The 27,474-nt window shown below is 37.2% G+C and overlaps 1 protein-coding gene across 1 annotated transcript in view; it reads right to left on the bottom strand.

The window, feature by feature from the left end:
• Positions 1-27,474, bottom strand: part of LOC141942046 (phosphatidylcholine translocator ABCB4-like) — a 56,891-nt gene that overhangs the window by 13,929 nt on the left and 15,488 nt on the right. Inside the window, exons 5-19 of the mRNA XM_074864998.1 lie at positions 25,561-25,752; positions 25,046-25,217; positions 23,683-23,807; positions 20,478-20,649; positions 18,077-18,190; positions 15,947-16,057; positions 13,415-13,540; positions 13,024-13,227; positions 12,460-12,630; positions 9,795-9,956; positions 8,455-8,622; positions 7,440-7,586; positions 4,969-5,073; positions 3,324-3,401; positions 412-495 (exon numbers count right to left, since the gene is read on the bottom strand). Of these exons, the coding sequence (XP_074721099.1) occupies positions 412-495; positions 3,324-3,401; positions 4,969-5,073; positions 7,440-7,586; positions 8,455-8,622; positions 9,795-9,956; positions 12,460-12,630; positions 13,024-13,227; positions 13,415-13,540; positions 15,947-16,057; positions 18,077-18,190; positions 20,478-20,649; positions 23,683-23,807; positions 25,046-25,217; positions 25,561-25,752 (2,131 nt within the window). The remainder of the gene's footprint in view (positions 1-411; positions 496-3,323; positions 3,402-4,968; positions 5,074-7,439; positions 7,587-8,454; positions 8,623-9,794; positions 9,957-12,459; positions 12,631-13,023; positions 13,228-13,414; positions 13,541-15,946; positions 16,058-18,076; positions 18,191-20,477; positions 20,650-23,682; positions 23,808-25,045; positions 25,218-25,560; positions 25,753-27,474) is intronic.

The following is a 27,474-nucleotide window of genomic DNA, read 5'->3' as shown; positions in this document are numbered from 1 at the left end:
ATTTTGAGGCATGCACTTAAACATTTTCTTAATATTTGTAACATTTACCATGAAAACACAATGCTGTCTAGACATCTAAGTAGGTTGGATAAATAACTTTAAATAAACAGACTCCTTGGATGACTCATTTATACTAGTGATAACAGGACTGAACATTAGTATGAATTAAAAGCAAAAGTGTAGATATAGATATATATAAATAAAATACATATCTTACCTACTGTTATGATATTAAATTCCTGTGTGATACCCCCCAAAATTAATACAAAATTAATTAATAATATTATATTATTTAATAAATAATAACAGCTTCCAGATGACTGTGTGTGCAGGATTTCTACTTATCGAATCCCGTCTGTAACTTATTCCAGGCTAAACCAAATTAGAAAAATGCCGGTGCTTGTTACTTACTCCTTTCACTTGTGAGGCATCATTAGCAAGTCTTGTAATTAATGCTCCAGTGCTATTTTTGGGATCATCAAACCAGCTGATCTCCTACAACATGAAATAGAGTTATTATAATCTTAAAATATCTAGTTTGCACATCACCTAACCAGACTAGGTAAGAGAACTTAATCACTTTGGATTACGAAGGGATGACACACAATATGGTGTTCTTTACCTGTAATCATATATACAATAGACATAAAAGTTTATTAAAGATATGGGAACACAAAACTCAAATCTAAATTGTGTTAACAACTCATATATCCTTTTTGCAATAGCACAAACACTACCACATTATTTCACAGTAAAAGTAGCTTTACAAGAAATTGTTGCTTGTGAATTTAACATGTTTTTGATGATCAGATGCTCACTAAATAGAGGGACAATTTAGGGATGATTACTTGGATGTATAACATTCATCTGCAAAGACTACTAACTAAACAATATACTTTCTCCTGTTACAAAGCTAAAAATACATCTTCATTCTCTGTTAGTTACAAGTACTGTGAAATCTGTAAGTCTGATGTGAAATGTTTCAAAAGTCTGAGTGTTGCTGCAAAATTTCTGTGGTGTCTGAGAAGACAGATGTAAAATGGTATGCAGTGATGGGAACTTACTCAAGACTACCTCTTCCTCATCTGGAAGACACTATTTTCAGGGAAAAAAATCTTGTCAATCTTTTGTATCTCATTAACAATTCAGATTAATTGGTCAGAGGGATCAGTGACTCTAAAACATTTGTTTGAAAACTATATGTCTGAATTAAATGCAAAACATTTGTCTTATTTAAATCCAGGAAGTAAAAATAAGATATTCACTTGTGTCTTTCCTCCAGATTTGCCAAATATCAAAACCAAAAGATCATTTTCATGAAACAATCTAAGTATTTGTATTACTTTATGTATACATAATTCTAACCAACAGTATGGTATTTTTGTGTAATAACTGTTCATAAGGTTACTGTAAGAGCTTTTATATTTCCTACCATTAGTGTATAAATGCATAACCTTTAGACATCAACAAGCATGCTACATTTTGATTTCTTGGGGTTTTATTGAGGGTGAAGGGATTATTTTTAAATGCCGTACTTATTCTTAAGTACAGTAAGAAAAAAAAGATGTCAAAGAAAGAGTTTCAATCTGGCTGTAGGCTCACATAGCCAGATGGCTGCTTTGGCGTTATATGGAGAATGCACCACATGTGTTGGTGCTAATACACAAAATCCTCCCAGGTCCCACTGCTATAGTGCCTGATACTTGAACATGGTGCCAGGTGGACACTATTTTCACACGAGAGTGAGAAAAGTGAATATAATGACATTACTTGACCATGAAAACCTCTCTGTTACCTTTACGAACTTTCAAGACCTTCCTTCGGGGATCTGCTGAGATTCAGCGTGGTCTTAGAGACCTCACTTTCCTCCTGGGCTAGTCAAAAAAGTCTCATGGGACTTAATTTCCAAGGACCTATAATCCCTTCCCATATAAACCACAAAGAAGAGGCATCTGGGCCCCCCATGAAAGGGGTTAACAAAAGGGAAGCCTGATGTGACTCAGTTTGGCTCTGGGAACTTCTCGAGGAGGGAACGACCCTCTGGAGACCAGGGAAACTTCACTCAGCTATATGGGCTGAAGAAGTGGTGGGGTTGTGCCTGTTTGGAAACCTCCTCTTTGGTCCCAGACTGCTGATGTATCAGACTGGGGTGGTTGGAATAGACCACTGTCTGTAGTGAGTGAAAGGCAAGGGAATGATGTGTCTAGTCTCACATTGCTCTGCTTTCTACTACCTCAGGGATTACATGCATGGTCACAGCTGGGTCAACTGGGAGTAAAATTTAATCAAAATTCAGAGAAGGATTGAATTTATGCTGTGGATTGATAATATGATACTGAATACCAACATTTCCTTGAAATACTTGATGAATTAAAAGAAACACCTCAGTAGGAAATCAACTGGTAAAGGTAGGAGTGGCAGCAAAAGAGGGGCAAAAATATTTGAGTTAGTTCTAGCTGCGGTGAAATACGAACTGGAAATGCTGGCAAGCCTGCAGGACAGATACCAGTGCAGGCTGTGCCTCCCAGGTAGGGCTCACCAGTTTGCACTGGTACATTACCCACACTGCAGCGAGTAGGGATGCTGAGCAGCTCACCACTGCACCGGCTCCAGGAAGCAGCTAATGCTGACCATCAAACAATGGTGATAAGGCTGGTTACACATGTAGTTAGTATCCTTGCCATCCTGCTCACTGCTTAGCAACTAAGGACTGCTATGCTTGGATTTCAGGCTGATTATTTTTAAAAGTTTTCACTCTGCTGCTGAATGTACTTCTACTAACAGCAGAGCCCTGTTCCTATCCCTGACCCCTCCCATGGCTGTCTTTGCCTCTGTGCCTGCTACATAGGAGCAGCCACCAGTTTAGTGAGTGCAGCTAGTCATATATTCAGATATTCAGGTCCTATAACCTTCACTAGTAATTATTTGTGGATCCTAACCCATACATGGAGTTAGCTGACCATGAAGGCTGATCTGAATTTCAGATTCAGTCTCTTAGAGTACAGCCTACTTTCTCTGGTCCTCAAAGGTGCTTTGATTTTATTAAATAAGTTAAATAAACAGTACCATTACCTTTGAGTTTTCCTACACTTGACCTATAATTATATCAATAAAAAGGTTTTAAAACAATTTAAAATATCTAGCTGGACTTGTTATGTAGATTTAGTCCGGTCAGTTTCTAAACTGAGCTAAAGAAATCAGTGTGGTATCTTTATGGATATGATTACAGGATGACTACCTAAATAAACACAAAGATAATTTATGGCACATAAACAAAAAAGCATTTCTAAAGCTCCAGAAAGCTAAATATATAATGCTTTTACCTGTCTCAGAACCGCTCTAAATGCCATGGATCGAAGCCTCGTTGTAAGGATTTCTCCAGCTTTGCCAAATGTGAAACCCTGTTTGAGAAAAAAGAAAAAAGGTTTGTATTACCTAATCACAGTTTTTGTCTTTTTCAGATAAATAAAGTGACTATCTGCATATAATATTAAAAAAACTATTACTAAGTAAAAAAATATTCTAGCTGTAATGGAAATAATCAAAGTTTTTAAAAGCTAAATTTAGCACCTATAAGGGTAGAGCAAAGAATGAGACACTGTTTTTTAAGAAACAAATTTATATCATGTAATAGTCTTCAGGTCCCACCAAGCAGTGTTTTTAATTACAGGAGTTTTTCTATCACACCTGATCTCAGATGGAAACCAGTTACTTCAAAGTAACAGGCTCGGTGCTATCGCAAGTAAGACCCTATACTTTTTTTAGGCACTGTACAAATATCAGGGGTTCCCCTCTCTCTCTAAGAGCTTACAATCAAAAAACTGTAGTGCTACCGGTTATTTTCTAGGGGAAGCCTCTGAACCTGCACAGATACTCACTGACTACAACACAACTCAGCGTGCACAAAGACGTACTGGTGAATCTGTCACTTCTGGGCCAGGGCCATGCAGGATCAGACTACGCAGGAATGAGATGAGAGAGACAGGCAGACACATTTGAGTGGACAATTATCCATAACAGCTATACCACCAATTTCTTTTCTTTTCCAAGGCCATCACAGAAGTACGAATTTTGAGATTGGTTCTTGCTGAAGAGAGGGCAAGGGCTGGAGGTAATTTCAGAAAAGGCCTCTGTTGTCTCAGGGACATCAGGCAGAAGGTAACAAGGTGGTGTTCAGAAGTCTACATATGATTGGGCAAGGCCAACACAAGTAGCTGAGCAATAATTAATGGGATTTGTGCATGTAAATGAGATGCACATCAAGTCACATAAAAAGTGACTTATTTACGTATGAACTTGGCAGTTTTCCTGCAATATACGTAATTCCATGCATTGGCAAATGCACATTATGTGTATGTGGGAATTTAGACTGTTTCAGAAAATCTGGTCAAAACTATTTGATCCTGTACAAACAGAAGGATGCATCCCGTAAACTGAAGAGGTGATTTGAAATATTATTTAACTTTCACAGTATGGAGCTGTGAGTAATCTTAAATTAAGCATATGATGTGGTCTTTCTCAATTACTTTTGGTATGTTTTCTTAGAAATCCAAGGGGTTGAGTCCATGTAGGTACATACAGAGTAGTTTTAGTACAACCAGATCAGATGCTGACAGGAGCATTGCACAGAGCTCAGAGCAGGTGTTGAGGCAACCATTTACTCATGACAGAAGATTCAAAACCTGATCTAAACCTGGGCTGCTGATGTTACTATCAGCACTGTATTGGGTTTTCCTACACAGGCTGTGGTGTAGTGTGGGCCTTACACCCAAAGTTTCCTTTGCTGGTGAGATGGAGGTCAGCTTATAGTACAGAGAACATTTGAAACCTCTTACTATATTTTGAACCTATCTGATAGTGAAAGTTCATCATCGTTTTTCTTGTGTACTGTTTAAGGTGCTGAGAAGTTAGCGCAGTTGAGATCTAGTGCCTCAAATACCATGAACAGTTGCAGTAACCAAAACTTACCTGAAGAAAAAAAGTGACAAGCGAAATTAACCCAAAACCTAAGAACAGCAGTGCATACATGCTATTTGTCTCCCTGATGGCAGCCTCTCCTTTTTCTACAAACATCTATAAGAGAAAATTTTGAAAATTAGTTTAAGTTACAGTGCAATAATTTCCCCTGTTATTGTTACATACATGGTATATGCATTACGTAGTCTTAAAGTGATAACAAGTCCATTTCTTGTTGAACTAAGATTTTTTTTTTTTCTTCGAGGTTTATTATAGATTGAAGTGATTTTGCATATCTTGTGAATGGAGGCTTCATTGTTATTTTGGCAAGATAGAATCAGTAACACATGTCAGTGAACAACCTACATCAGTAAATTATTATTGCAATTTACACCTGCAAAATGCTGAGGCATGTCTTAAGACTCTAAAATAACATTTCTGGAGTCACTGGCTGAAGACTATTGCATGTTAAACAATGATTAGTTAGAGAGAAATATGACACTTGTTCTTAATATGATGTGTAATATTTTACAGACCCATTATTTTTTTAGGCTAATTCTCAGCAATAAACAGACTTCTATTGTTTGTTTTCTGTATGTTAACAAAAAAAATATTTACATTGTACAGAGAGTTTGCTTTGTTATGGAAATAATTTTCCATTTAAATCTTCCATGCACTTATTTATCTCAAAAGTAGATAAATGAATATTAAAGATAGAGCATCTTCAAGCCATCATCATACTTCTATATACAGTAAAAAAATCATGGGTCATGAAGCAAGGAGGTCATATAGTTTTGGTTTCACCAAGTTCATAAAGCAATAAAGATAATGCTCCTAAGTTTTGATAACAGAAACATGTTTTATAAGGTTTGAGGTCTTCACGGTCTCTAAGTCTTTTAATTAGATGTTTGAGGGCTTTGTATATTCTTTGCTGTTGCATTGTGTTTGCATATTTCAGATGCTGAGTAACTATCATTATGTGGTTTTAATTTGTTTAATGAAGTTTAATTTGCTTTAGTCAAAATTTATCTATTGTTTGTTCAGACTGACTCCAGTTTAGCTTGTTTTATACCTTGGTGCATAGCAATAAAATTTACAATGCAATTATTTAAATTTTCTAATATAGATTTGTTATAAATCCTATCACATCTGAAAATATTTTTTAAAGTTTTTAGAGTAAATTAATGTTTTAGAAAGGAAGGACCTTAATTTTTTTTTTTTTTCCAATATTTATCTTCTGCCCTTTGCCAGATTATTTTCCATGTTGGACTGATTTGGGGACAACTGCTTAAAGATTGCAACTTCATAGCACGCTCCCCTTCCCTCAGGGATGTTTCCTGTTACACTCTGCATTAAAAGCTGAAGTATAACACCCTCATAATAATCTTTTCCCAAACAGTTCTTTGGAAGGTGACACCTCGTGTGCGAATACAAAAAATTTAATATAGGCTATTTCAGTATCTTTCATGTTGTATACTACAGCTTGGCTGGCTATAAAAAAATGCCCCAGTAAATGCACATATAACTGTGTTTCCATTTTTTCTTTTTTCTTATTTTGTGGTAAAACTGTGAAAAACATGAGAAAACAAGACTGAGAGCCTCATCCCAAACCAGTCAAAACATGAACCTGAGGCTCGTCTTCCCAGGCTGTATTTGTTTCTAAACTGATTCAGATTCCTGTAGCAGACAGATAAGATAATCATTGTCTTCTGCAACTCATGCAAGTAACATGGCCATATACTCTTTCTTGGTATGGCATACGAGTGCCATATGTCATATGTGTACATAAGTGCACATAAACACATACACTTGTACTCTCACAATCAGTTTGTCTCTCTCCTGCACTGTCAAAACCATAATAATGTCCTGCACTATTATCAAAATTAATACCTTTCTAACATAGTAGTGTGTTCTGACAGAAAATGTTAGAAAATTCCCACCAGTACAAATAAAATATTGCTTGCTTGAGAATGTAACTTCATTTTCTAACACCATAAATTCAGGTTTACAGAAATTCTCTCTATGATGAAAAGTCTACTCAGAAGCATTATCTCATATTCCTTTCACCTTGTTGCCTTTGCATTGTTTTGTGTCACACTGTATCTTCTGAAAAGCTGTGGCTGAGCACAAATGGGCAAGACAGCACAAGGATCAGCTCTCAGGCCTGCACTGCTCATGCTGACATACTGCCTTCTCTAAAGGGGTAAGGGTGAAGCAGATTAGGAGAGGTCATAGGAGAATCTCTCCTCATTCAGAATCTGGTGACCTGATCTGCTTGAGGATGTGCAATTTGCATCATTGCTCTGTAAGACATTGAACAGGCATTTTGCATTTTCCATAGCTAGGACCTTTGCCTGTCCTCACATTTGCAGTGCAAATTGAAAAAAAATGTATCATTTTATTGGTTTATCATAAAGGTAATTAGGAAATGACAAAAGGTAAAGCATAGAATGAAGACTTTTACTTCTTTGTTTTATACTCACCCCTATAATGTCTGAAATGATGACTGAAAATATGGGTTGCAAGGCCCCATTGATAATTGCGCATAAAGTTCCAATAACAAAGTATGGCCATTCAGTTTTATTCAACTCCATGATTTTAAAAAATGAAACTGGAGGTATGCTTTTATCCTAAAATAAAAGGATTCCATCAGGATAAATATAATACATTAATGGAGGGAAATGAGGGGTATCTATATTCTTTGTAATATGCTCCTTATCCCATATACCACGTTCAGAAACCACAAATTGACTGATCTTTAAAAGCCATATTAATTAACTGCAGAAATTCTTACTGTTACTCAATACCCAATATTAATAACATAAAAGAAGGAAAAAATGAATGAATGTTATATAAACTCTCATTCTTCCAACAACAATTTGAGCCTTTCCCTGAAAGAATTAGTCACAAATCCCACTTACCCTTCATGGGACTATACAGAAACAGAAATTGTGAATTTAAACCACTTTTTGCATTTGATGGTATAGAATTTCTCCTTACTCATTGCTGAATATGATGAGCAGGTTTAGGTCATTAGCCAGCTCGATAATTCTATCTTAATTTTCAGTCATTTATTTGCTAACACAGACATTTTAGACAATAGATAGCAAAACATTTAGACAAAAATAGCATACTCTGAATAGGAAATAATTACTATTTGAGTTATATGACCAATTACCTGTTTGGTTTTTTTCTTATAATTAAATGAATTAACTTGCTACTTAAGCTATTCCCATATTCAAGTAATTTTGTTTCATAATATTACTCAAATAAAATATTTCAAGTATCACAACAAAAAAATAATTTTAGCTTCAGGGGAAGAGACTTTTTCCATAGAACTCTTGTGTGATTTTGTCAATTTATGAGTCTTCAACCAGACATATAGGCTTCCTTCACACATTTTGTTAAAAAGTAACTCTCTCTTGAGTGGGATCACATTTCTTTCTTATGCCATTAGTTATGGAAAACACATGCAGGTAAGAATACAGAGACACTCACAAGCTGAACAGATTTTACATCAGGTTCATCATTCTGTATTCTGAACCTTTTTATGCTTTTCTGAGTGGATTGTCTTCTCTGTCCAGTCAGTATTGATCCCTTCCACGCCTCCTCTGAGACAACTGGTACATTACTTTCTTCCTGTAACTGATCCTCAGTTCCTGATGCCTGAAATGAAACCGAATGATGCTAAAAATTGTTTATGGCTGTATTATCCTGTACTTTCAAATGATGATCAATTCTAAATTACAACAAAAACTTCTGTTAAGTAAATGGAGGATTGATAAGAAAAGCACAAGCAAGTACTGAAGTTTCATTAAGTCCTCTATACTCTGAAAAACCTGCCAATACACTAACACTTACAAGGCAGGGGTGGGGTGGGGGGTGCATGGGGAGTTTTAGCCACAGAGATTTTTTTTTCCTCATTTTTTTGTCAAGTTAAACTGTTCTGAAAACATACAGGAGAGTTAATTAAGTTAACTGAAGAAACCCACCAGAAAGCCTCTTCAAAATGCAAAAACTATATAAAAGAGCCTTAAAGTAAAAGAGAATAAGAAAGTCAATAAGAGGGACTTTCAACACAGGGAGGGAGCCATTAAGAATAGGAGCAAGACTTCCAGTTGCTTCAAAGTTAAGACCTGTTTGAGAAGTTCAGGAGACAGCTTGAGAGATAATAAAAATATTCAACATAGACCATGCCTGAATAACAAAACTTCAGGAGCCTGAGTCACTAAGATGCTGGTGATTTGAAAAGTACTTGCGTAAAAGAGTTTGAGTTTTCACAATGAGGGTGGGAGGCACTGGAGCAGGTGACTTGAGGAGGGTGTGGAGTCTCCATTCTTGGATGTATTCCAAACTCAACAGGACAAGGCCCTGAGGAACCCGTCCTGACCTGAGCGTCCACCCTGTGTTCCATGGGAGTTGGACTACATGAGCCACCGAGGTCCCCTTCAACCTGAGTTATTTCATAATTCTATGATTTGGAAAAGTAGTCTGAGAATCAATCAGCTCCAGAACTTCATTTTTGCCACAATCACATTCACAGTCATCATTTTTACCTTCTCACATACTTAATTTTTAGTGTCGTACTTTTAAAGAGGTTTTTTTGCTTAGAATTCTTGTAATTCGCAACTTTGAATTAAACTTGCACATTTTACTTCATATGAAGTTTTCTTAATATGAAGTTTAGCACTCTTCAGGGGAGCTTTTTTTCCCCCTAGAGTTTCCCTATTTTGGAAACCCTGCAAAGATGGAGGTACCTTTGGGAGCAGTTCAATTTGGTTAACTTGATAGCACACAATATGATAAAAGCTATGAAAAAATGTTTGTGAGAAAGCTACCTGCATATTAACAAGCGTGTAGTAAATTCCCTTTCGTTCTATTAATTCATTATGAGTCCCTTGTTCTGTAATAACACCGTTTTCAAATGCAGCTATAAGATCCGCATTTCGAACCGTTGACAAACGATGAGCAATAACAAGTGTAGTGCGTCCTTTCCTGACCTGGAAACAGCATAACGATGGTCCCACATTAGCATTGTCAGGTACATATATTTCCCCTCTTCACATTAGAGTCAAGTAACTGAAAAGTTTTCCTTAGAAATGGTGTTCTTAGCAAACCAAAATTGTCAATTGAGAAATGTTGAATTCCACAATATATTTCAATTTCTCCAAGATAAACTAAAGCAAAAATGTAACTTAAATAAAATACTGCAAAACATATTTTATTTGAAAATATGAATTAACGTACTCTTTTTTTCATGCCCGACTATTTCTTTCTAAACACAAATATCTAAACTTCACTTTTTTTGAAACTGCTCCTTCAATATCCTCCTAGGTTATGTATCCAATTTTCACTGGAAAAAGACTATCTACCGTTAAGCAAGTCAATGACAATTCTATTTCAGAGCATTTCACAAATATTAAAAATTAATCACATAGCAATTTTACTTGCTCTAAATTACTTGTGTGACTTCGCTGAAAGTATTTATCTAAAATTGTACTAAATGTATCTAAAACCATACTTCAATCTAGAATCAATCTAAAATGTATCTAAAACCATACTTCTTTTACTCATGTTTTTCCATCTTTTTAGTTACTCACAAATAATAAAATAAATCCTATAAGTATGTAGTTTGACACAACCAAGATATATTCTCAAGCATATCGTTACAGTGTGTGTTGGGATAAATTGATGTTAATGTCTAATGGCCCAACAACTGAATCCAAACTTTATACAATTCAGTTTAAAAATCTTAATTCAGTTTAAAAATCTTCAGTTAACATTTGAACTCCTACATAATGGCTTAATAAGTGTTTTACAATTACGAAATAAAAGAGAAAACTAATGTGTGTAGTATTCTCAATGAATTTCCAGCTAAACCTGATACCTTAATATTGTCACATGATTTTAAGAACTGGAAATGACAGCTATTCAAACCACCCTATAAGAAATAGTAGGCATTTTCTTGGCAGTCTGAAAGCTTCACTATATCTGAGATGATCTTAAAAAGTTAAAATCACATCAAGATGTAGAAGAAAATCAAGTTAATGTCCTTAGTTATAAAAAGCAGAACACCTTATCTGCATAAACAGTAAATGAAGATTTGGTAGGAGGTTTGGTGAAGCCTGCAGGGAAAAGTGGTCTACATTAGATCTGATGTAAACCTTCTATAGAGGTACATGTTCAGCACAGTGAAGAAGGGAAATAGCAAGCAAGAGGAGGACAAATGAATGCTTGGCACATAACAGCTTGGCTTCGTCTTGCTTAACATCAGCAATCTGAGGGCTAGTCTAGTCTGAGCAAGTCTTTCTGGCATGCTGTGCAGAAACATCAACAGGGAGACTCATCTCACCATACAACATATTTTAAAGATGGGTGGGGGAGGCTAAATTAACTTGTTTAAACTAGCTAAGTTTTATATTGCAGCAGTTAGTTGGGATCCCACCAAATATGTCTCAGTCAGCAGTTCTCTGCCCTCCTGCCACTGGGATTCACTTTACAAGGCATGAGTTGGGAAAAAGATCCACTAGTGTGCCAGCCAGCGTAGCTTCACAGAGTAGGATGAATTATCAGTAATTAGGATTAGTGGACAGAAAGTCTAACTCTTGCTGAAATTAGTGGCAATTAGGTATCCTAGTAAAAATCAGGGACAAAAATATCTTTGGAGATGAGAACATAGATTCTGTTTAATTCTTCTAGACACAACACTGCACAGTGGGTAACATAAGGTGGTACTTCTGAGGCAGAATAGCATATGGAGGCAAAATGCTTTCTAAAGATATTGTCCATAGATAAACTGTGACCATTGTTGAAAATGTTTATGCAATGGTGGGAATTTCTTTTCACTCAGAGCATAAGAGTAGATGCATAGTGAGAGAGAGAAACAGAGGAAGGGAAAAAACCAACGAATATGATTGATTCAGCCTGAAGAATAGGTGGAACTATTTTGTAAACAGTTCATACACTTGTTTAGAAAAGACAACAACAAATACAGGATTGGCTATTTTTTTCATTTGTCTAGGTGGTTCAGAAGTTATGTCTAGATGGCAGTCAACATGTAGCAGCTGCTCTTGAAGACATCCCTGAGTTGGTTTTGAATCACTTTGCTGGGTGTTGATAAGAACATAGCTCACATGGATCCCCAAACCTGCTTGAGAATATTTAGCTCTTAGCCCCTATTGAGCTCTTCACTGCTCCAAAGACTAAAGCTTGTTTGGGAAAGCCTGCTGCAGTTCAGCCCTACCCATAATATCATTAACTGAATTCCATGGGCACTTGCAAAAACACTTCACCACTGGGCAGTCTGCCTGACCTGATAGAGCTAGTACTGGCAAATTTCAAAACAGATTTTTAATGTATTTATTTTTTAAAGCATCTCACTATTCATCCCCATTTAGAGTTCCCAATCTTTGTATGAACAGAGAGTGTTTGCCAAATTCAAGCTTACCTTAGACTTTTTAGGGGTCTCTCTTGCAGCTCTTTAAACAAATGATCAATACTGACCTTGTCCAGTGCCGCCTGCACAACTGATTCACTCTCAGTATCCAAAGCTGATGTTGCCTCATCAAGCAGAAGAATTTTAGGATTGCGAACCAGAGCTCGGGCAATTGCTATTCTTTGCTTCTGGCCTCCGCTCAGCTGTGCCCCTCTTTCTCCAACCACGGTTTCAAACTTCTACAAGACAACCACACACATTTCCACAGCCCTCAGCAGCACAGTCCTTTCACCAAAGTAAGGCAGTGTAAAGAAAAGGCACGTTGGTGTCAGTGGCCCCGGCAGCACTTTTTCCTTCATCTAAAACACTACAGGACAAACACCCACTTGGATATACCCGCCTAATCATTTGTGTCCCTGGAATTCCAATAGCTCTCCAAAGGCTCATCAAGTCATGACCTAAAAATTTAAAATCCGCATTATTCTCAGAAGTTATGAAGAAGCTCTGCATAGCTCTGCCTACTCACAGCTCCAGGGATAGCTTCCTCTGTTTACGAGAATCCCTCCTAAGGGACTATTTGTCACAAGGAGCTTTAGGAGAAATTATTTCAGCAGGGCAGCTGGTTTGCTTACATTGGGTAGCTTCATGATGAAGTCATAAGCATTTGCTTCCTTGGTAGCTTTTTCAATCTCTTCCATGGTGACACCCTCACGGCCATAACGAATGTTTTCTGCAATAGTAGTAGCAAAGAGCACGGGCTCCTGATTCACTACACCAATGATCTCCCGCAGATATCTTACGTTTAAGGTCCTAATATCCTGCCCATCAATAGTAACCTAAACAAAAGGAAGCAGACAAAAACTGTTTACTAAGTGTTTTAGTCAAGGAACCTCTCTCCCCAGGTTGGCCCACGCCTTTTTAGGGGAGACTTTACCATGTCATTGGAACAAGGGCAGTGAGACCAGAACCAGACTTCCAGCAACTGTGACACACAGAGCAGTCATCTCACTTGAGGTATCTTACCGTGCCTTCCTTGGGATCGTAAAACCTCTGGATGAGCTGAACAGTCGTACTTTTCCCACAGCCACTGCCACCAACCAGGGCCACTGTCTGGCCACAACTAACCTTGAGATTCAAGCCCTTTAGTATCTGTGCATATATGAAAGGTAAGAAAAACATAATGTAAAAATGTCAGTGTAAGTTTGAAGAAACTCTAAAGACTACAATAAAATTTTGCAAGAGAGCTTTAGCTAGTGAAGGGGAAGAACTAAGTGTGAAATTGTGGAAGGGCTGACATGGAGTTTTACTGCACTGTGAAGAGATTCTCCCTTCTACTCATGCCTTCAAAACGTGGCATTTCACACCTATTGCAAAAGTTCTGCTTTCCATGCAAACTTACTGGCTACTCCCTCAGCTTCTCAGTTTCAGGTACATGGTGAAGACACCACATAGCAATCACTGCAGCTGTAGAGGAAAAGAACTTTTCTTTCCCTCTTACCCTGCTGTTGGCCTATGGTAGCTTTTCTCTGTAGCTTTCTCTAGAGCTTCAGAGAGACATTTGTAAACCTCTGTGTAATGAGATGAAAGGGAACTTTTTCTTAGATATTTATTTTTCAGTTAACAAGGAGGAACAATTTATAGTTTTGGTTTTGCATATTTATATAAAACATCACATTATTTAATTACAAGTATCTCAGTAGGAAGCCATCATGAGGAAGTTCTTAGCTTAAAAGAAGTGAGAGAGCTGATATTCCATTAAACATTTGCCAGGACTGTTCTTGTTTCAGAACAACAGGGTAGAACACTCATTAATTTCAGCAGTACTAAAACCTCTGAAAATTTGCCATTTTTATCAAGAATATTTTGAATTATGAGATTCAGATGATGCCAAAATGAGCAAGTATGAACTGAGACAACCTAGTATAAACCCTCAGGCTACCTCAGAACTCCATCAAAAGTCTTTTTTTTCTAAGTTTTTACATGGAAATATACTTATTACATTGTTAGATATTTACATGGAAGCTAGCCCCGGGAATAAGATAAAAGTTAAGATCCTGATGCAAAACCTGAAGATGCAAATGGAAACATTTTACTGATTTCAGTCAGCTTTGGGCCAAATACTTTGTCCTCCACTGAAGTGAGAAGAATAATGTATCATCTTCACAATATTTTCTTACACATAAACTTGCAAGATAAAAAGTGCTAAAAGGTATAATGGGCCTGTCTGAGGACATTATTTAGGTTTTGTCTCCATCCTACCACAAGCTAATATTAGAGAAGAAGCCTATCTTAGAAGAACCCTGATAAAATGTAGCCGTGACAACAGCAAGCCTGGCACAGTTGTCGCACACAAGCACCTGCTCCGTGTCTTGGGCAGGTTTTGCAGCCCTTGCTGGGGAAGTGTTCCTGCAGCTATCACATGAGGTGAATTCCCAGTCGCTGATGTCACATATATCTGCTCAAGTTTAGGAATACAGAATGAGGTCCTCTGTTACACATTACCCTCTTAAACCTTACTGTTGTCAGCAGGCAAAGACAACTTGGGAGTGTGCAATATTGTTTCCATTAATACATTATGTTCCCTTGCATCCTCTGGATTGCTCATCATTCTTGTTTTAATTTGTTATGCAACATCCTTCACCCTTTCTCACCGGGATTAAATGCTAAAAAGGTAACCTTGTAATAAATAGAGGAAGAAATAAAAAAAACAAAGCCCTTCTCTAATACTAGATAATAAAAATGTTTTAGAAACCTGGCGCAGAATCGACTGAGAGCAGTACTCTTTCTAGTCTTCATATTGATTCTAATGTAGATAATAAAAATGCCAAATGATTTCAGCTGATCTCTTTAGAAACTGGTGAGCTGGAATATTTTCTTTATCTATTTATTTAAAAGTTGACTAAGAAAGTCCTGTTCTTCTCTGTCTTCATATCCTACCTGAACAAAATGGAAGCAGATCCCCTTTTATAGATCAGTGAAAACAGTCTTCCTTCACATTGGAAAAGATGATTTTCCAAGACATTCTTAATAGATGTATTTTTAGAAATCATTCAGACCTCTTTCCCAGTTAATTGCATCAAGGCTTACCTTAGTGAGAGCTCTCAAACAAAACAGCCTCTTCCTTCAAAGGGACAGGTTTTGCATTGCAAATGCAATAAAGTAGGTGTTGGATCTGCTGTCAGTTTCTCAGAGAAATACTTCTAACAGACTTACGGTGTGGACAATTTGGCATATCAATATACTGCTATAACATTTTTACTGAGTTAAAACAGGTATTATTACAATTAGTGATTTTCATTATATTTGTGATGTAAAAGGATCTCCAACTTTTAGCTTTTAGTGGAAATTTCATGCAGTTATATTTTATTTTAAAAGGCTGGCTGTTAATTTATTTACCTAACCAGTTCAGGCTAAAATGTGTTATCAGTTCTAGATAAAAGCAAAGGTTTCCATTATTTCTATGACTTTTTTTTTTTTTTTAAATTATAACAACTATTTTTCTCTAAGGGAATCAGTTATCTTAAATGGAATCTGTATCACCTCCATAAGTAATACCTTATTATCTGGCCTAGCAGGATAATTGAAGTAAACATTTTGGAATTCCAAATTGCCCTTAACATGCGTTGGTTTATAGCCAGCATCAGATGAACTGTCAATCTCAGGTTCCTGTGCAGAATAACATGCCAAGAAAAGGGAAAAAAAAAACATTGTTTAGATTCCTAATGATATTTTATCATGACACGGGTCTGTGACATCTTAGACATTAATGTTACCATATAACAAGGCATAGCAGGCCTCATTACAAAGTAGCTGCAACTACTTATACATACATGAAGATGCCAGTCCAGGTCACTGGCAGATCTGCTGTCAGGGGTGAATAACCAAGGCAAATGCTCAGGGCCTTAAATCTTCACTGGTGTAAATTAAGGAATAGAGGAAATAATCTAAAACACCTGTGAAAGGAAGGAGTAATTTACACATTCACACCCAGCTGTTGCATACTAACAGTAATTTGTGTTCCTTCCTTTAATATACTGTAGGAGACAGCAGCTGTGCCATATTAACACAGACAAAGGAGTAGGTTTTAATGCACTTTTTTTCATTCTTACCCAGAACAGTCTAGAATCAGGAACAGTGAATTAATATCCAAAGGCAGAAATATAGCTTGTGTAGACAAGGTTAGTTTTAAAATAGTATTGTAGTCGCTATGATACTATAGTAGTAAGTTTACATCCCCTGCCAGCCAGCCAGTATGTACCAGTGTACAGCCCCAGCCAGCCAGTGTGTACCATAAGTTTGATAAGTAAATATTATTGCTGAAACCAATCCTTGTCAGGCATGATGCTACTGTTACTGGTATCTCAGCTAGTTACTTGAGTTAGCACGGATTTAATTGCAACAGCTGCACTCACATCTCTGAACTACAAGGCAGATGTGACCTCAGAGGTAAAAATGTCAGCAAACGCTTCAGCATTGTTTCATAACAATGAAACAATTTGTGGCCAATTTGTGGCCAAGAAGGCCAATGGCGTCCTGGTTTGTGTCAGAAATAGCGTGGCCAGCAGGGACAGGGAAGTGATCTTACCCCTGTACTCGGCACTGGTGAGGCTGCACCTTGATTACTGTGTTCAGTTTTGGGCCCCTCACTACAAAAAGGACATTGAATTACTCGAGCGTGTCCAGAGAAGGGCAATGAAGCTGGTGAAGGGTCTGGAGCACATGTCGTACGAGGAACGGCTGAGGGAACTGGGGTTGTTTAGTCTGGAGAAGAGGAGGCTGAGGGGAGTCCTCATCGCCCTCTACAACTACCTGAAAGGAGGTTGCAGAGAACTGGGGATGAGTCTCTTTAACCAGGTAACAAGCGATAGGACAAGCGGGAATAGCCTCAAATTGCGCCAGGGAAGGTTTAGACTGGATATTAGGAAGCATTTCTTTACAGAACAGGTTGTTAGGCGTTGGAATGGGCTGCCCAGGGAGGTGGTGGAGTCCTCATCCCTGGAGGTGTTTAAGAGTCGGGTTGACATAGCACTTAGGGATATGGTGTAGTTGAGAACTGTCAATGTCAGATTAATTGTTGGACTGGATGATCTTCAAGGTCTTTTCCAACCTAGACGATTCTGTGATTCTGTGATAACTGTTATCTGATGCAGCAAAAATTGGAAACAACCTTAAGTTTAGTTATATTTTATATATAGTATTCAAATAACTCATATTTATAAACTATACAAATATTTTAATATTTTTTGACGTAGGACTTGAAAGTAGAAGTTATGTTGACACATCACTAGAGATGTAGTCACTGTAAAGGCAATCCTTTAAATTATTGATAGCTGAATAGAAATATTATCAATAAAGTGAACCTAGTTACAGAAGATCTAGAATCCTCTCTCAGCTGTTGGGTTGGGGGTTTTTTGAAGTATACTTATTGAGGCAAGCTTTGCAAGATTTCTTTTTCTTCTTCAACCTGGTCTTCTGAACTATCAAATTAAAAAAAACCAACTGGTAGGAATTTACATCTTCCTCTGTTATTGGCTCATATTCCAGTATTTAGATGCTTGTCCTGTATCCAAAACTGTGTTAGGCAGAATTTTTAAATATTATATTGACACATAATTGCTATTTTTAACTCAGAAAGAAGTCAGATGTTCAACACTTTTGGATGACAAACATGACAAAGATACTCACATTGTCTATAATACTAAAGACTGCATAGGCAGCTCCTCTTGCATTGGCAAATGCCTCCATACTTGGTGCCGTCTGTCCAACACTAAAAGCTCCAAGTAATATAGAAAAAAAGACCTAAAGAGAAACAAATAACACCACATAATACATTGCTAGGAATTCATAACTCTAATTAGACAGCTTCATTTATCAGAGAATATTAGCTATTGCTGCTTCAAGTAGTTTCATGCATACTGTGCAATATGAGGAAGTCTAGAATCAAAGCAGGAATTAAACAGGTGGCAATCATTCAACAAAAGGTAAACACTGACAGCAAAAAGGGAATCATATTTCCTTCTTCCACGACTGGACCATAAGAAGCATATTATGTGGTGCTAATGGCTGGGATTCTTCTTTAGAGTTACAATAGAGAACAGAAGGACGTTTCTAATTCCACCTGAACTAAAATTAGCCACCAGTTACTTTTGTGATTAAACATATATAAAAATCTCTTTCTTTCTTCATATAACATAAAACCAAGGTTACTTCAACCCAAAAGGTAAAGGCACAGAAATCTACTCCATTGTCATATGGCAAGAACAGAACCAAATGTTTGAGGAAACTGGAAACTTCTTTGCGTGAAACTGAAATGGTTTGTTACATCAGAATCAGACTAATTTCTCATCTAACTTTTTTCAGCCCTGGGTCTGACTTTTTCATGTTTATGTGCTTTTTTCTGAATACATGCAACTCTGCCACTCATTTGAGATGGTGGGAATAAAGGCTTATTTGCATTTTATTCTAACTGTATCTAAGTATTAAATCAAGCTTACATTACAGTCTAAATTGTTAGTGGCCCAGAGGAGGTGACAATGAGTATGGCTTTCTGCAAGGACCAGTGATAACCCCTGCTCTGCATGTATGTGCTGTTTGCCAGATAAGGCAGAAGCCTGGCTGCAGGTGCTCCTGCTTTCCCTGCCCCACCATTTGCTTTCACTGAGGACATGGGAGCAAAGCTTCTTCCCAACTGGTTTCTGCAGGGTGTTGGTAGTGCAAACTCACCTGCCTGGCTTTGTCCTGGAGTGGACAAAATCAGAGAATCACAGAATCATTTAGGTTGGAAAAGGCGTTTAAGATCATCAAGTCCAACCGTTAACCTATCACTGCCAAGTCCACCACTAAACCATGTCCCTAAGCACCATGTCTACACTACCTCCAGGGATGGTGACTCAACCACTTCCCTGGGAAGCCTGTTCCAATGCTTGATAACCCTTTCAGTGAAGAAATTTTTCCTAATATCCAATGTAAACCTCCCCTGCCACAACTTGAGGCCATTTCCTCTCACCCTATCACTTGCCACTTGGGAGAAGAGACCGACACCCACCTCTCTACAACCTCCTTTCAGGAGCCTCCTTTTCTCCAGACTAAACCCCAGTTCCCTCAGCTGCTCCTCATAAGACTTGCTCTCTACACCCTTCACCAGCTTTGTTGTCTTTCTGTGGACACACTCCAGCACCTCAATGTCGTTCTTGTAGTGAGGGGCCCAAAACTGAACACAGTATTCAAAGTGCAGCTTCACCACTGCTGAGTACAGGGGGATGATTACTTCCCCACTCTTACTGGCCACAGAATGGACTTATCCGCCTAGTCACAATGGGAACAATTAAATGAGATGCTCCTGAAAGACTCTTAGGTTTTGTTAGAGACCCTGGTGCCTGAGCATAAAGGAATGGATGGCTTCAAGAGCTGCTGACCTATCACAGATATAAACTCCTTAGCAGGCAGGTCGACATAGCGCTGAGAGATATGGTGTAGATGGGAACTGGCAGTGCTAGGTTAATGGTTGGACTAGATGATCTTCAAGGTCCTTTCCAACCTAGTTGATTCTGTGATTCTGTGATTCTGTGACTGGGATCAAACCTTCAACCACACTGTCACACCTCAAGCCCTCCAACAAAAGGTCCAACCTGATATCAGTGTAGATAAAGACTGTAGGTAAATGAACTGTGTCTAAGACAGGAGCTAACATGTTACAAAGATAATGCTGCCTGATGCCTGATCTTTCTCTCCTGAATGCAACCACTGGGAATGAATCATGATTCCTAGAATTTATACCTAAGGCCTTTAGTAAAGATCTGGTGTGACTGAGTAAAAAATTAACTGCTAATTATTATTGATCCAAGCTGTCTTTTTAACAAGGGACTTTGAAGTAGGTGACTTTTATGTTGTTACCCAACTTATAGAAATATCAGTGGTATGCAGAACTGTATTGGGTTTGGTTTTGTTAGCAGGGGTGATAAAGTGAAAAATGTAGTTTAAAAAGCTAACTTCAACCTCACTTAAAATTTAAAGTCACATATTCCAACAAGATTATACAAGATCAGTATTTTTCATAAACATTGTTCAGCTACTGGTGAATACATACTGTAAAGACTTTTCCGATTGTATAATCATCGGAGAGTATCAAAGTGGTTCCATACCAGAAGGCCAAGGCATATGAAGCATATATCAAAAAGAAAGCAATACCCATAGAAATATTGGCTGAAATAGCTTTTTTGATACCAACACGTTTGGCATCTTCTAATTTTTTTTGGTATCTGCAAGAAAAAAACAAAAACCCAGAACATACAGGAAATTATTATTTTGTTCATTGTGTGTATTGATAAATTACCCATAAAATACATCAAAGATATATAAAAGATTTTTGATAAACAGTAATCCAATCCTGAGAAAGATCTTGCTAAGAGTAGAAGAAAATGTATTGACTGTCTTTCATGTTGTGACAGACTGAGCTGATCAATTTTGTCTGGAACAAGTACTGGATGAGTGGAAAAGGCTGTGCCAAGCTATTAAACAGCTTTAATCTTGTGATTTTCAGTGGAATCTTCCAACTGTGAGTGAATATTACTGATGCTATGAAGAAAGGTAAGCAGTGTCTAGCCATGGAAAGAACTGGCTGAAAGATGTCTCCTCTGAGTAGCTTGCAGTAGGTGTCTAGGATTGAAAATAAACTTTCTGAAGGAATGAAGTGTGAAAGTTGGGAGAGACCAATACAAATTCTAAAAGCAATTCTGATGTATAGGAGGACTGATGAAAGTACAGCAATGTTAAAATTGTCAATAACAGGAGAAATAAAATACTGGTATTGGATCAGAAATAAAGATAACAAGGATGGGATAACTGTTGCATGAGTGTTGAAATACATTGGAAGGTAAAGAGAAATGGTGATATGGAGAAAATGGAATTAATTTATGTCAAAATCTCTTTGGTGATGAATGTAAAATATATTATTGGGATGATGCTTGTATCTGATACTCTAGATTGGATTTGGACATGGACAGAGAACGATTCAGTCAGAAATGTGTGACTGTGAGAGATACATCATAAATATAGACTAAGGAATTAAACGGCAGCAATAGCTGTGTGACCCATGTGCTCTGGGAAGTGATAGCTGGGAAGTTTCTTTTTTTAAATAGTCACTGAACAAACAAAAGGACTTTTTTTTTTTTTTTTTAGAATTAGTTTAAGGTTATTAAGATAAAGGCTATTAAGATAAAGTTATAGATAAAAATCAAGGATGAAATGATTGCAGGTTGAATTAGTTAAAGTAATTACAGACGAACACACCTAAAAATTATCTTCAACAGAGGTTTTCTTGAACTGTAGTTCAGCCTCAACTTACAAAAAAAATACCCCAAAAATGGGCATGGTGCCAAAAGAAGTATGACCAGTGTGAATCAGGGTATTTTAATTACCACATCTGACCTGAAAGGGAAAGCAGTAAGGAAGGAATGTACCTTTCATGGTGATCATGGACTCTTTATTCCAGAGTACTGAATAAACTGGCAAACATAAAAGTAAAGACTTTTAGTGATTATTTTCAAATTATGGATAGAGCCACAGGACTGAACTATTAAGAAAGAAGCAGTAACCTGAGAAAATACAAGCTTGTAGCCTGGCAAAAATAGCACATAAAACTTGCAAACAAATCCTGAGGAAAACAATAAAATCATAAATAAGTAGAAATAAAATAAAGTCATACTAAATGACAAGACATAAAAGGTGTCATGGGTTATGAAAGAGAAGGATTAACCTGATTACTTTTCTTTAATACTGTTTTTTTCTAGAGAAGAAAGACACAATAAAACTAATCCATTGGGACTTCATTAATGCCATCTAATACCAATTTATCCTAAAGCCATAGGATAAATTACTAAGTAAACAGTAGTTGTGAAATAATAAAGGAAAAGTAAGGTAAAGAACTGCTTGAAGCAAGATAGCAGTGTTCAGCAGGGAGCTGTAATACCCAATGGAGTTGACAACATAAATTCTTCAGTCAGTCTTGGGATTCATTGTTTTTACTTATTTTAATGACCTGGGCATGCAAACAATACTCTGTATAATGAAATTTCCTGATGGTACAAAACTGAGAGGATGAGTACAGAGGACCAATGAGAGGACCAGGACAAAAGAGTATGAAATGTCTTACAGAATTAGATATATGATGTTGGAGGGTAGTAATGAGAGAAGTAAATGAACCATAATTATGTAAAATAAAAGATGACCAGTGAAATGGCAAACCTATACTGTGTGAGAACACTTAAAGCACTTAATTTCATTGTCCTAGCAAAATGCCACCTGAGACAGTCTATGATATATTTCTATAAACAGCACAGGAAAGTAAACCCATGGGAGGGAACTACTAAAGCAAATGTTCAGTGCTGGTACAGTAAAAGTTAATATATAGGAACTATTAACATTTTGTCAGAAAGAGATCTCCAGTCTTCAGACAGTCAAGCAGTAGAATAGCCTCCCTGTAGCAGTAGAGTTAAAAAGCCTACCTGGTTTTAGGATGGAGCTTTTATGCTTATTAGCAAGGGAATTAGATGATACATTGGCTTACTACAATAGCAGGAGCTGCTCCCAGTGATAGAGGAGGTCCTTCCCACTTCTGGGTCATGAGGAAAGACCTACATCACATTTAGCGCACTCATGACAAGTAGTGGCTGGCAAACGGTGCTTTAAGGATGAGTAAGAAAAAGAGGTGATGTGAGGTATGGGGGTGATGAACAGCACTGGGTAACTAAAGAAAGATGCTGAGGTGAACTGGGAAGTGAGGTGTAGATACCCAAAGGACTTCTTTCAGCCACCTGAGCTGGGCAGCAGCAGTGACTGGAGCAAAAACGGAGAAGCAAGTCAGGGGATGTGTGAGTGTTTTCTGTGGATGACACAACTCTTACTGAACTTTGAGTTTGAAAAACTCCTGCCAGTATCTGTGGTCATGCTAGTTATCTTCAGATAAAAGATCAAAAAGATGGCAAGAATGATGTTCCATAGCATAATACAAAGAACTACATGTGCATGACCTTGGTTTGTGACCTTAGTGTTATACTTGTCTTTTTTTGCAACGTGTCTGCCTTTTTTGCTTTCAACTCTGGCTGGGTTTATGAAGCCTGTAAGACCATATTCCTTCTGGGAAAGGAACTGCATCTCTACATGTTTTATGATGCTTTTCGAAGCTAATAAAAAAGTAGAGAAAAGAAAAACATCAGCAGCAAAGATATATAAAAAAAAATATCTCTTTAGTCACTATTATAAGAACAGCCAACATATGGAAACTTTATTCTCACCTTTCGATTTCTTTTCTCTGCCCTCCAAATGCTACCACAGTTCGAATTGCTGCCAGAACTTCCTCTGCAACAGCTCCTGCTCTTGCATATGCAGTTAGCTCTTTGTTAGTGAATGCAGAAATTATCTGTGTAGAAGCAAAATATTTTAACTCTCCCGTTCAAAGAAAACCAGAACGAGCTCAACTGTTGTTCTGATGTCTAAGAATTCTTAATTTATTGTACCAATTTTCCTGTCTACTTTTTTTTTTATTATAAAGATTTATAAAAGAATCCATATTTGACTTCCAAGGCAGAAATTTCATGAAAGGCATTGTGACAATGCTTGCACTGCATAAAATACATTAACTAGAAAAATGCATGTTATCTGCTGCCAAAAAATGAGGTTGGATTTTCAGTTTTACACTTTCATCATTTTGGAAACCCAGAGTTGCTGACTAAGATCCCTTACACTTAGAAATACTTGCACCGCCACCATCAGGCAGTTCTGGTTTGTGTCAGGATAAGTAGTTGCCCCACAAGCAATGGGAACATTCATGCTCCCAACACAGGTTGCAGATGAGATTACAGCAGAGTACTCATGCGCTGTATTAGGGACTGCACATGTTAAACAGGGTTGGGATTTTTGTTTTAGCTGAAGGGTGAGGCTGGCCAGTGTCCCTGAAACTCAGTAGCCAGTTGGTACTCAACACCCTGAAGCCCCTTTGAAACTCCTAGCCAAAAGCAATTATATTTCTATAGATGAAGTCTATTTCTCTCTCTGAATGGCCTGCATCTGCTTCTGGAGTGCTGTTTCCAGTAAGTTACTGGGAGTTGAGCAAATGGTAAAGGGACAATCTGGAGCAGAGTTCCCAGTGTGCCGGCTGCCTGGCTGTGTCTGTCCCTGTCCTTGGGCTGTCCCTGGGGGTAATGCCCTTCTTGCCGTGGGGTCAGAGCCCACAGACAGGCCTTATCGCAGGACACCTGATTCGCTGCAGGGTCATGCCAGCACTTACTGTCAGTTACCTTCAATGACTGCAGCTGTGCCGTTTTACTTAATTTCTATATTTATTTATTTATTTTTACTGACCTTGGTTATTTTGGTGTAGTTGTCATGGAGCCCAGGCAAAGGTACTGCTCATTTACCCTTTCAAAGAACGGTATGTTAGACTTACGTAACCTTTGCAGCAGCATAGCTGAGTGCATGAAGGCACTGCACTTCTTCAGCTGCACCGGTGTCATGGTGCACCTGTTCACACCTTTCTGCATGTGGACAAGATCTAAATTCACTAAGAGCCAGATTTCATTTTTAAGTCTTACAGATACCAAATGGGAGTATAAAAGATATAGCTTATCAGTTTATCGAAAACGCACACATTTTGCCTACCTTTGCCCAGAGAGCTGATGAGAATCCCAAAACAGGACTGAGTGCCAGAATCACAAGTGTTAATTTCCAGCCTTTTGTAAAACCAACTATAAATCCAGTGAAAAAGGTAGCCACTGCCTGGAAGAACATTGCAATTTTTTCTCCTATTCCTTCGTTAATCTTGGAGATGTCACTGAAAAAAACAAATTATATCCAAACAAATAAGAGAGTGTGGAAAAGGCAGAAGTGAACTCTTTGGATGCAGTACACATTGTCAGTGTTTCATGATGTTTCTAACACCTGCAATTCAACACAGCTACAAGTTTGCAGCCACAAAGAACATGGAGCAGAATTCTCCAACATCTCTATTCCTCAGGCTCCGTTTAAATGATCCATACACATCTCTGGATTCGTATAAGTAATAGTAGAGCTTACAGAGGAGTTTAATAAGAGAAAATAACATTGCAAACAAACACCTGATTTTCAATAATTAGAATTAATACTTAGTTGGCAATTAACTGATATTTAATACTTACTCTACGAGTCTAGTGTTAAGTTCGCCTACATCATTTACATCAAACCATCCAATCTCCTGTCTCATTACAGCATGAAAAAGTTCTTGTCTGATTCTTTTTATTTGCCGGCCAGCAGCCAGTGTCCAAAATGAAACTTGAACGTAAGCAGCAAAAAGGACACCAGCTCCTATTCCAGAATAATAATATGCATATCTGAAAAGAAACAAAAAGATCAGAAAACGAATCAGTTCTACTCCAAACAGGGCTAGGTGCCATTTCTCTTTCTTCATTACTATGAAGATTTTTAAAGGTCTTTCAGAATAAAATTTCAGTTATCTTTTGCTAACTTATTATACAACTTCCACAAACTAAAAAAAAAAAAAAAAAATTAAAAAAATAATGTCTCAAAATCCATGAAGACATAGATTAAAAAAACAAGCTTAGAATGACGTATTTACTCTTAGAAACACTTCCCACAAAGAATGAAAATTAAGGCAGGGATTTTTAAAATGCTTGTGATATAAAAGCAAAAATAAGTTTGGTTTTGGGATATCCACCTTCATTTAATGAATTAAAGATAGAAACATTGAATTTTAATTGTTTGCATGCTATCATAATTTAACTGTTTTGTTTAGTCACCTTTGAGAAATGTTGGTTTGGTTTTAAACTTGCATACATTCCTAAGGAAAAATAAGCAAATTAATGCCTAGGTACTATTCATGCAATTGCAACAAAATAAGGCTCCAAACATACAAAAAAATAAAAAGCAATAAAGAAAGCTATTCTAAGTACTTTTATTATAAATAATGCCAAAGATGTTTTATTTGTGATTGCAATTAAACAAAATATTTCATATTTAAACTCAAAAATATTAGTACATTAATGAATAACTTAAATAGCTGAATGTTGTTCTTAAACATTGCCAGCATAATAAAAAAGCTACAAAAGGCAACAAAACTAGGGAAAACACAGAATCTACGCGTTTGTTTGAACATTCAGTTTATACCAAAACACAATGGAATTAATCTAATTTTGGTTCAAAATCCCTATTAATTATGGTTATTTTATAATATCATTAGCAACAAGTAATTGGAAAATAAAAAATATGACGTTGTGAATTATTTATTTAATGACAGTTGTTAAGAAAGGTATAGCTATGATTTTGCCAGCTTTTTTGCATGACAAATATACCTAATGTTTATGTTTAGATTTCAGTTCCAGAATTGAGCCACATAATTTTGGTATCAATAACTCCTAATTCTTATCCTATGCAGTGGTGTTTGTACAACAGGAGTAGAATTTGACATCTGTAATGTCATACTCCCTTCAAGGAGCACACTCTCTCAGCTTGCTTACTTACAAAACAAATACATTTCTCTGACGTTGAGCAAAAAGACTAAGGTTTTCTTTCCCCTTCAGAAAGGTGGTGTGAAAAAAAGGGCTTAAAAAACTTGGAAACAGAAGGAAAACCTGGAAAGGGCAAAGGATAACATAAGCAGAGACAGGGTATAGGTAGACAGAGAAAGAAAAAGAAATAACCGCCCTTTAACCATAAACCTGGAAATTGCTCAGGCAATGACACCATGTGTCCCCACAGCCTGTCTCTGAAAATAACTGGTGCTTAACACCTTAGAAGACTGTGAAAAAACATTATTAGACTAACATGAAACAGCTTGTCAGTGAGATAGTTTAATCGCACCTACTGTTGCATCTCAGTCCCTATTGCAATTTTATCTGATCAGAATAAGTTCTTGACCTAGTTTATATTTTTCAGTTATGAGCTCTGCAGATTTGTTGGGCATTATATAAAAAGTATTTCTTTTATCAGTTTTAAATTTGGTGTCTCTCAACTTCACGGTCTGTTCATTGTCCTTCTAGAAGAAAAGGGTACCAAAGAGTACTTGATTTACCTTCTCAGTGGCAATCATTATTATT

The sequence above is a fragment of the Strix uralensis genome, chromosome 1, assembly GCF_047716275.1.
Source record: "Strix uralensis isolate ZFMK-TIS-50842 chromosome 1, bStrUra1, whole genome shotgun sequence".
NCBI classification, from domain to species: domain Eukaryota; kingdom Metazoa; phylum Chordata; class Aves; order Strigiformes; family Strigidae; genus Strix; species Strix uralensis.
The sequence above is the reverse complement of the archived record's forward strand: the minus strand, read 5'-3'. Positions and strand labels throughout refer to the sequence as shown.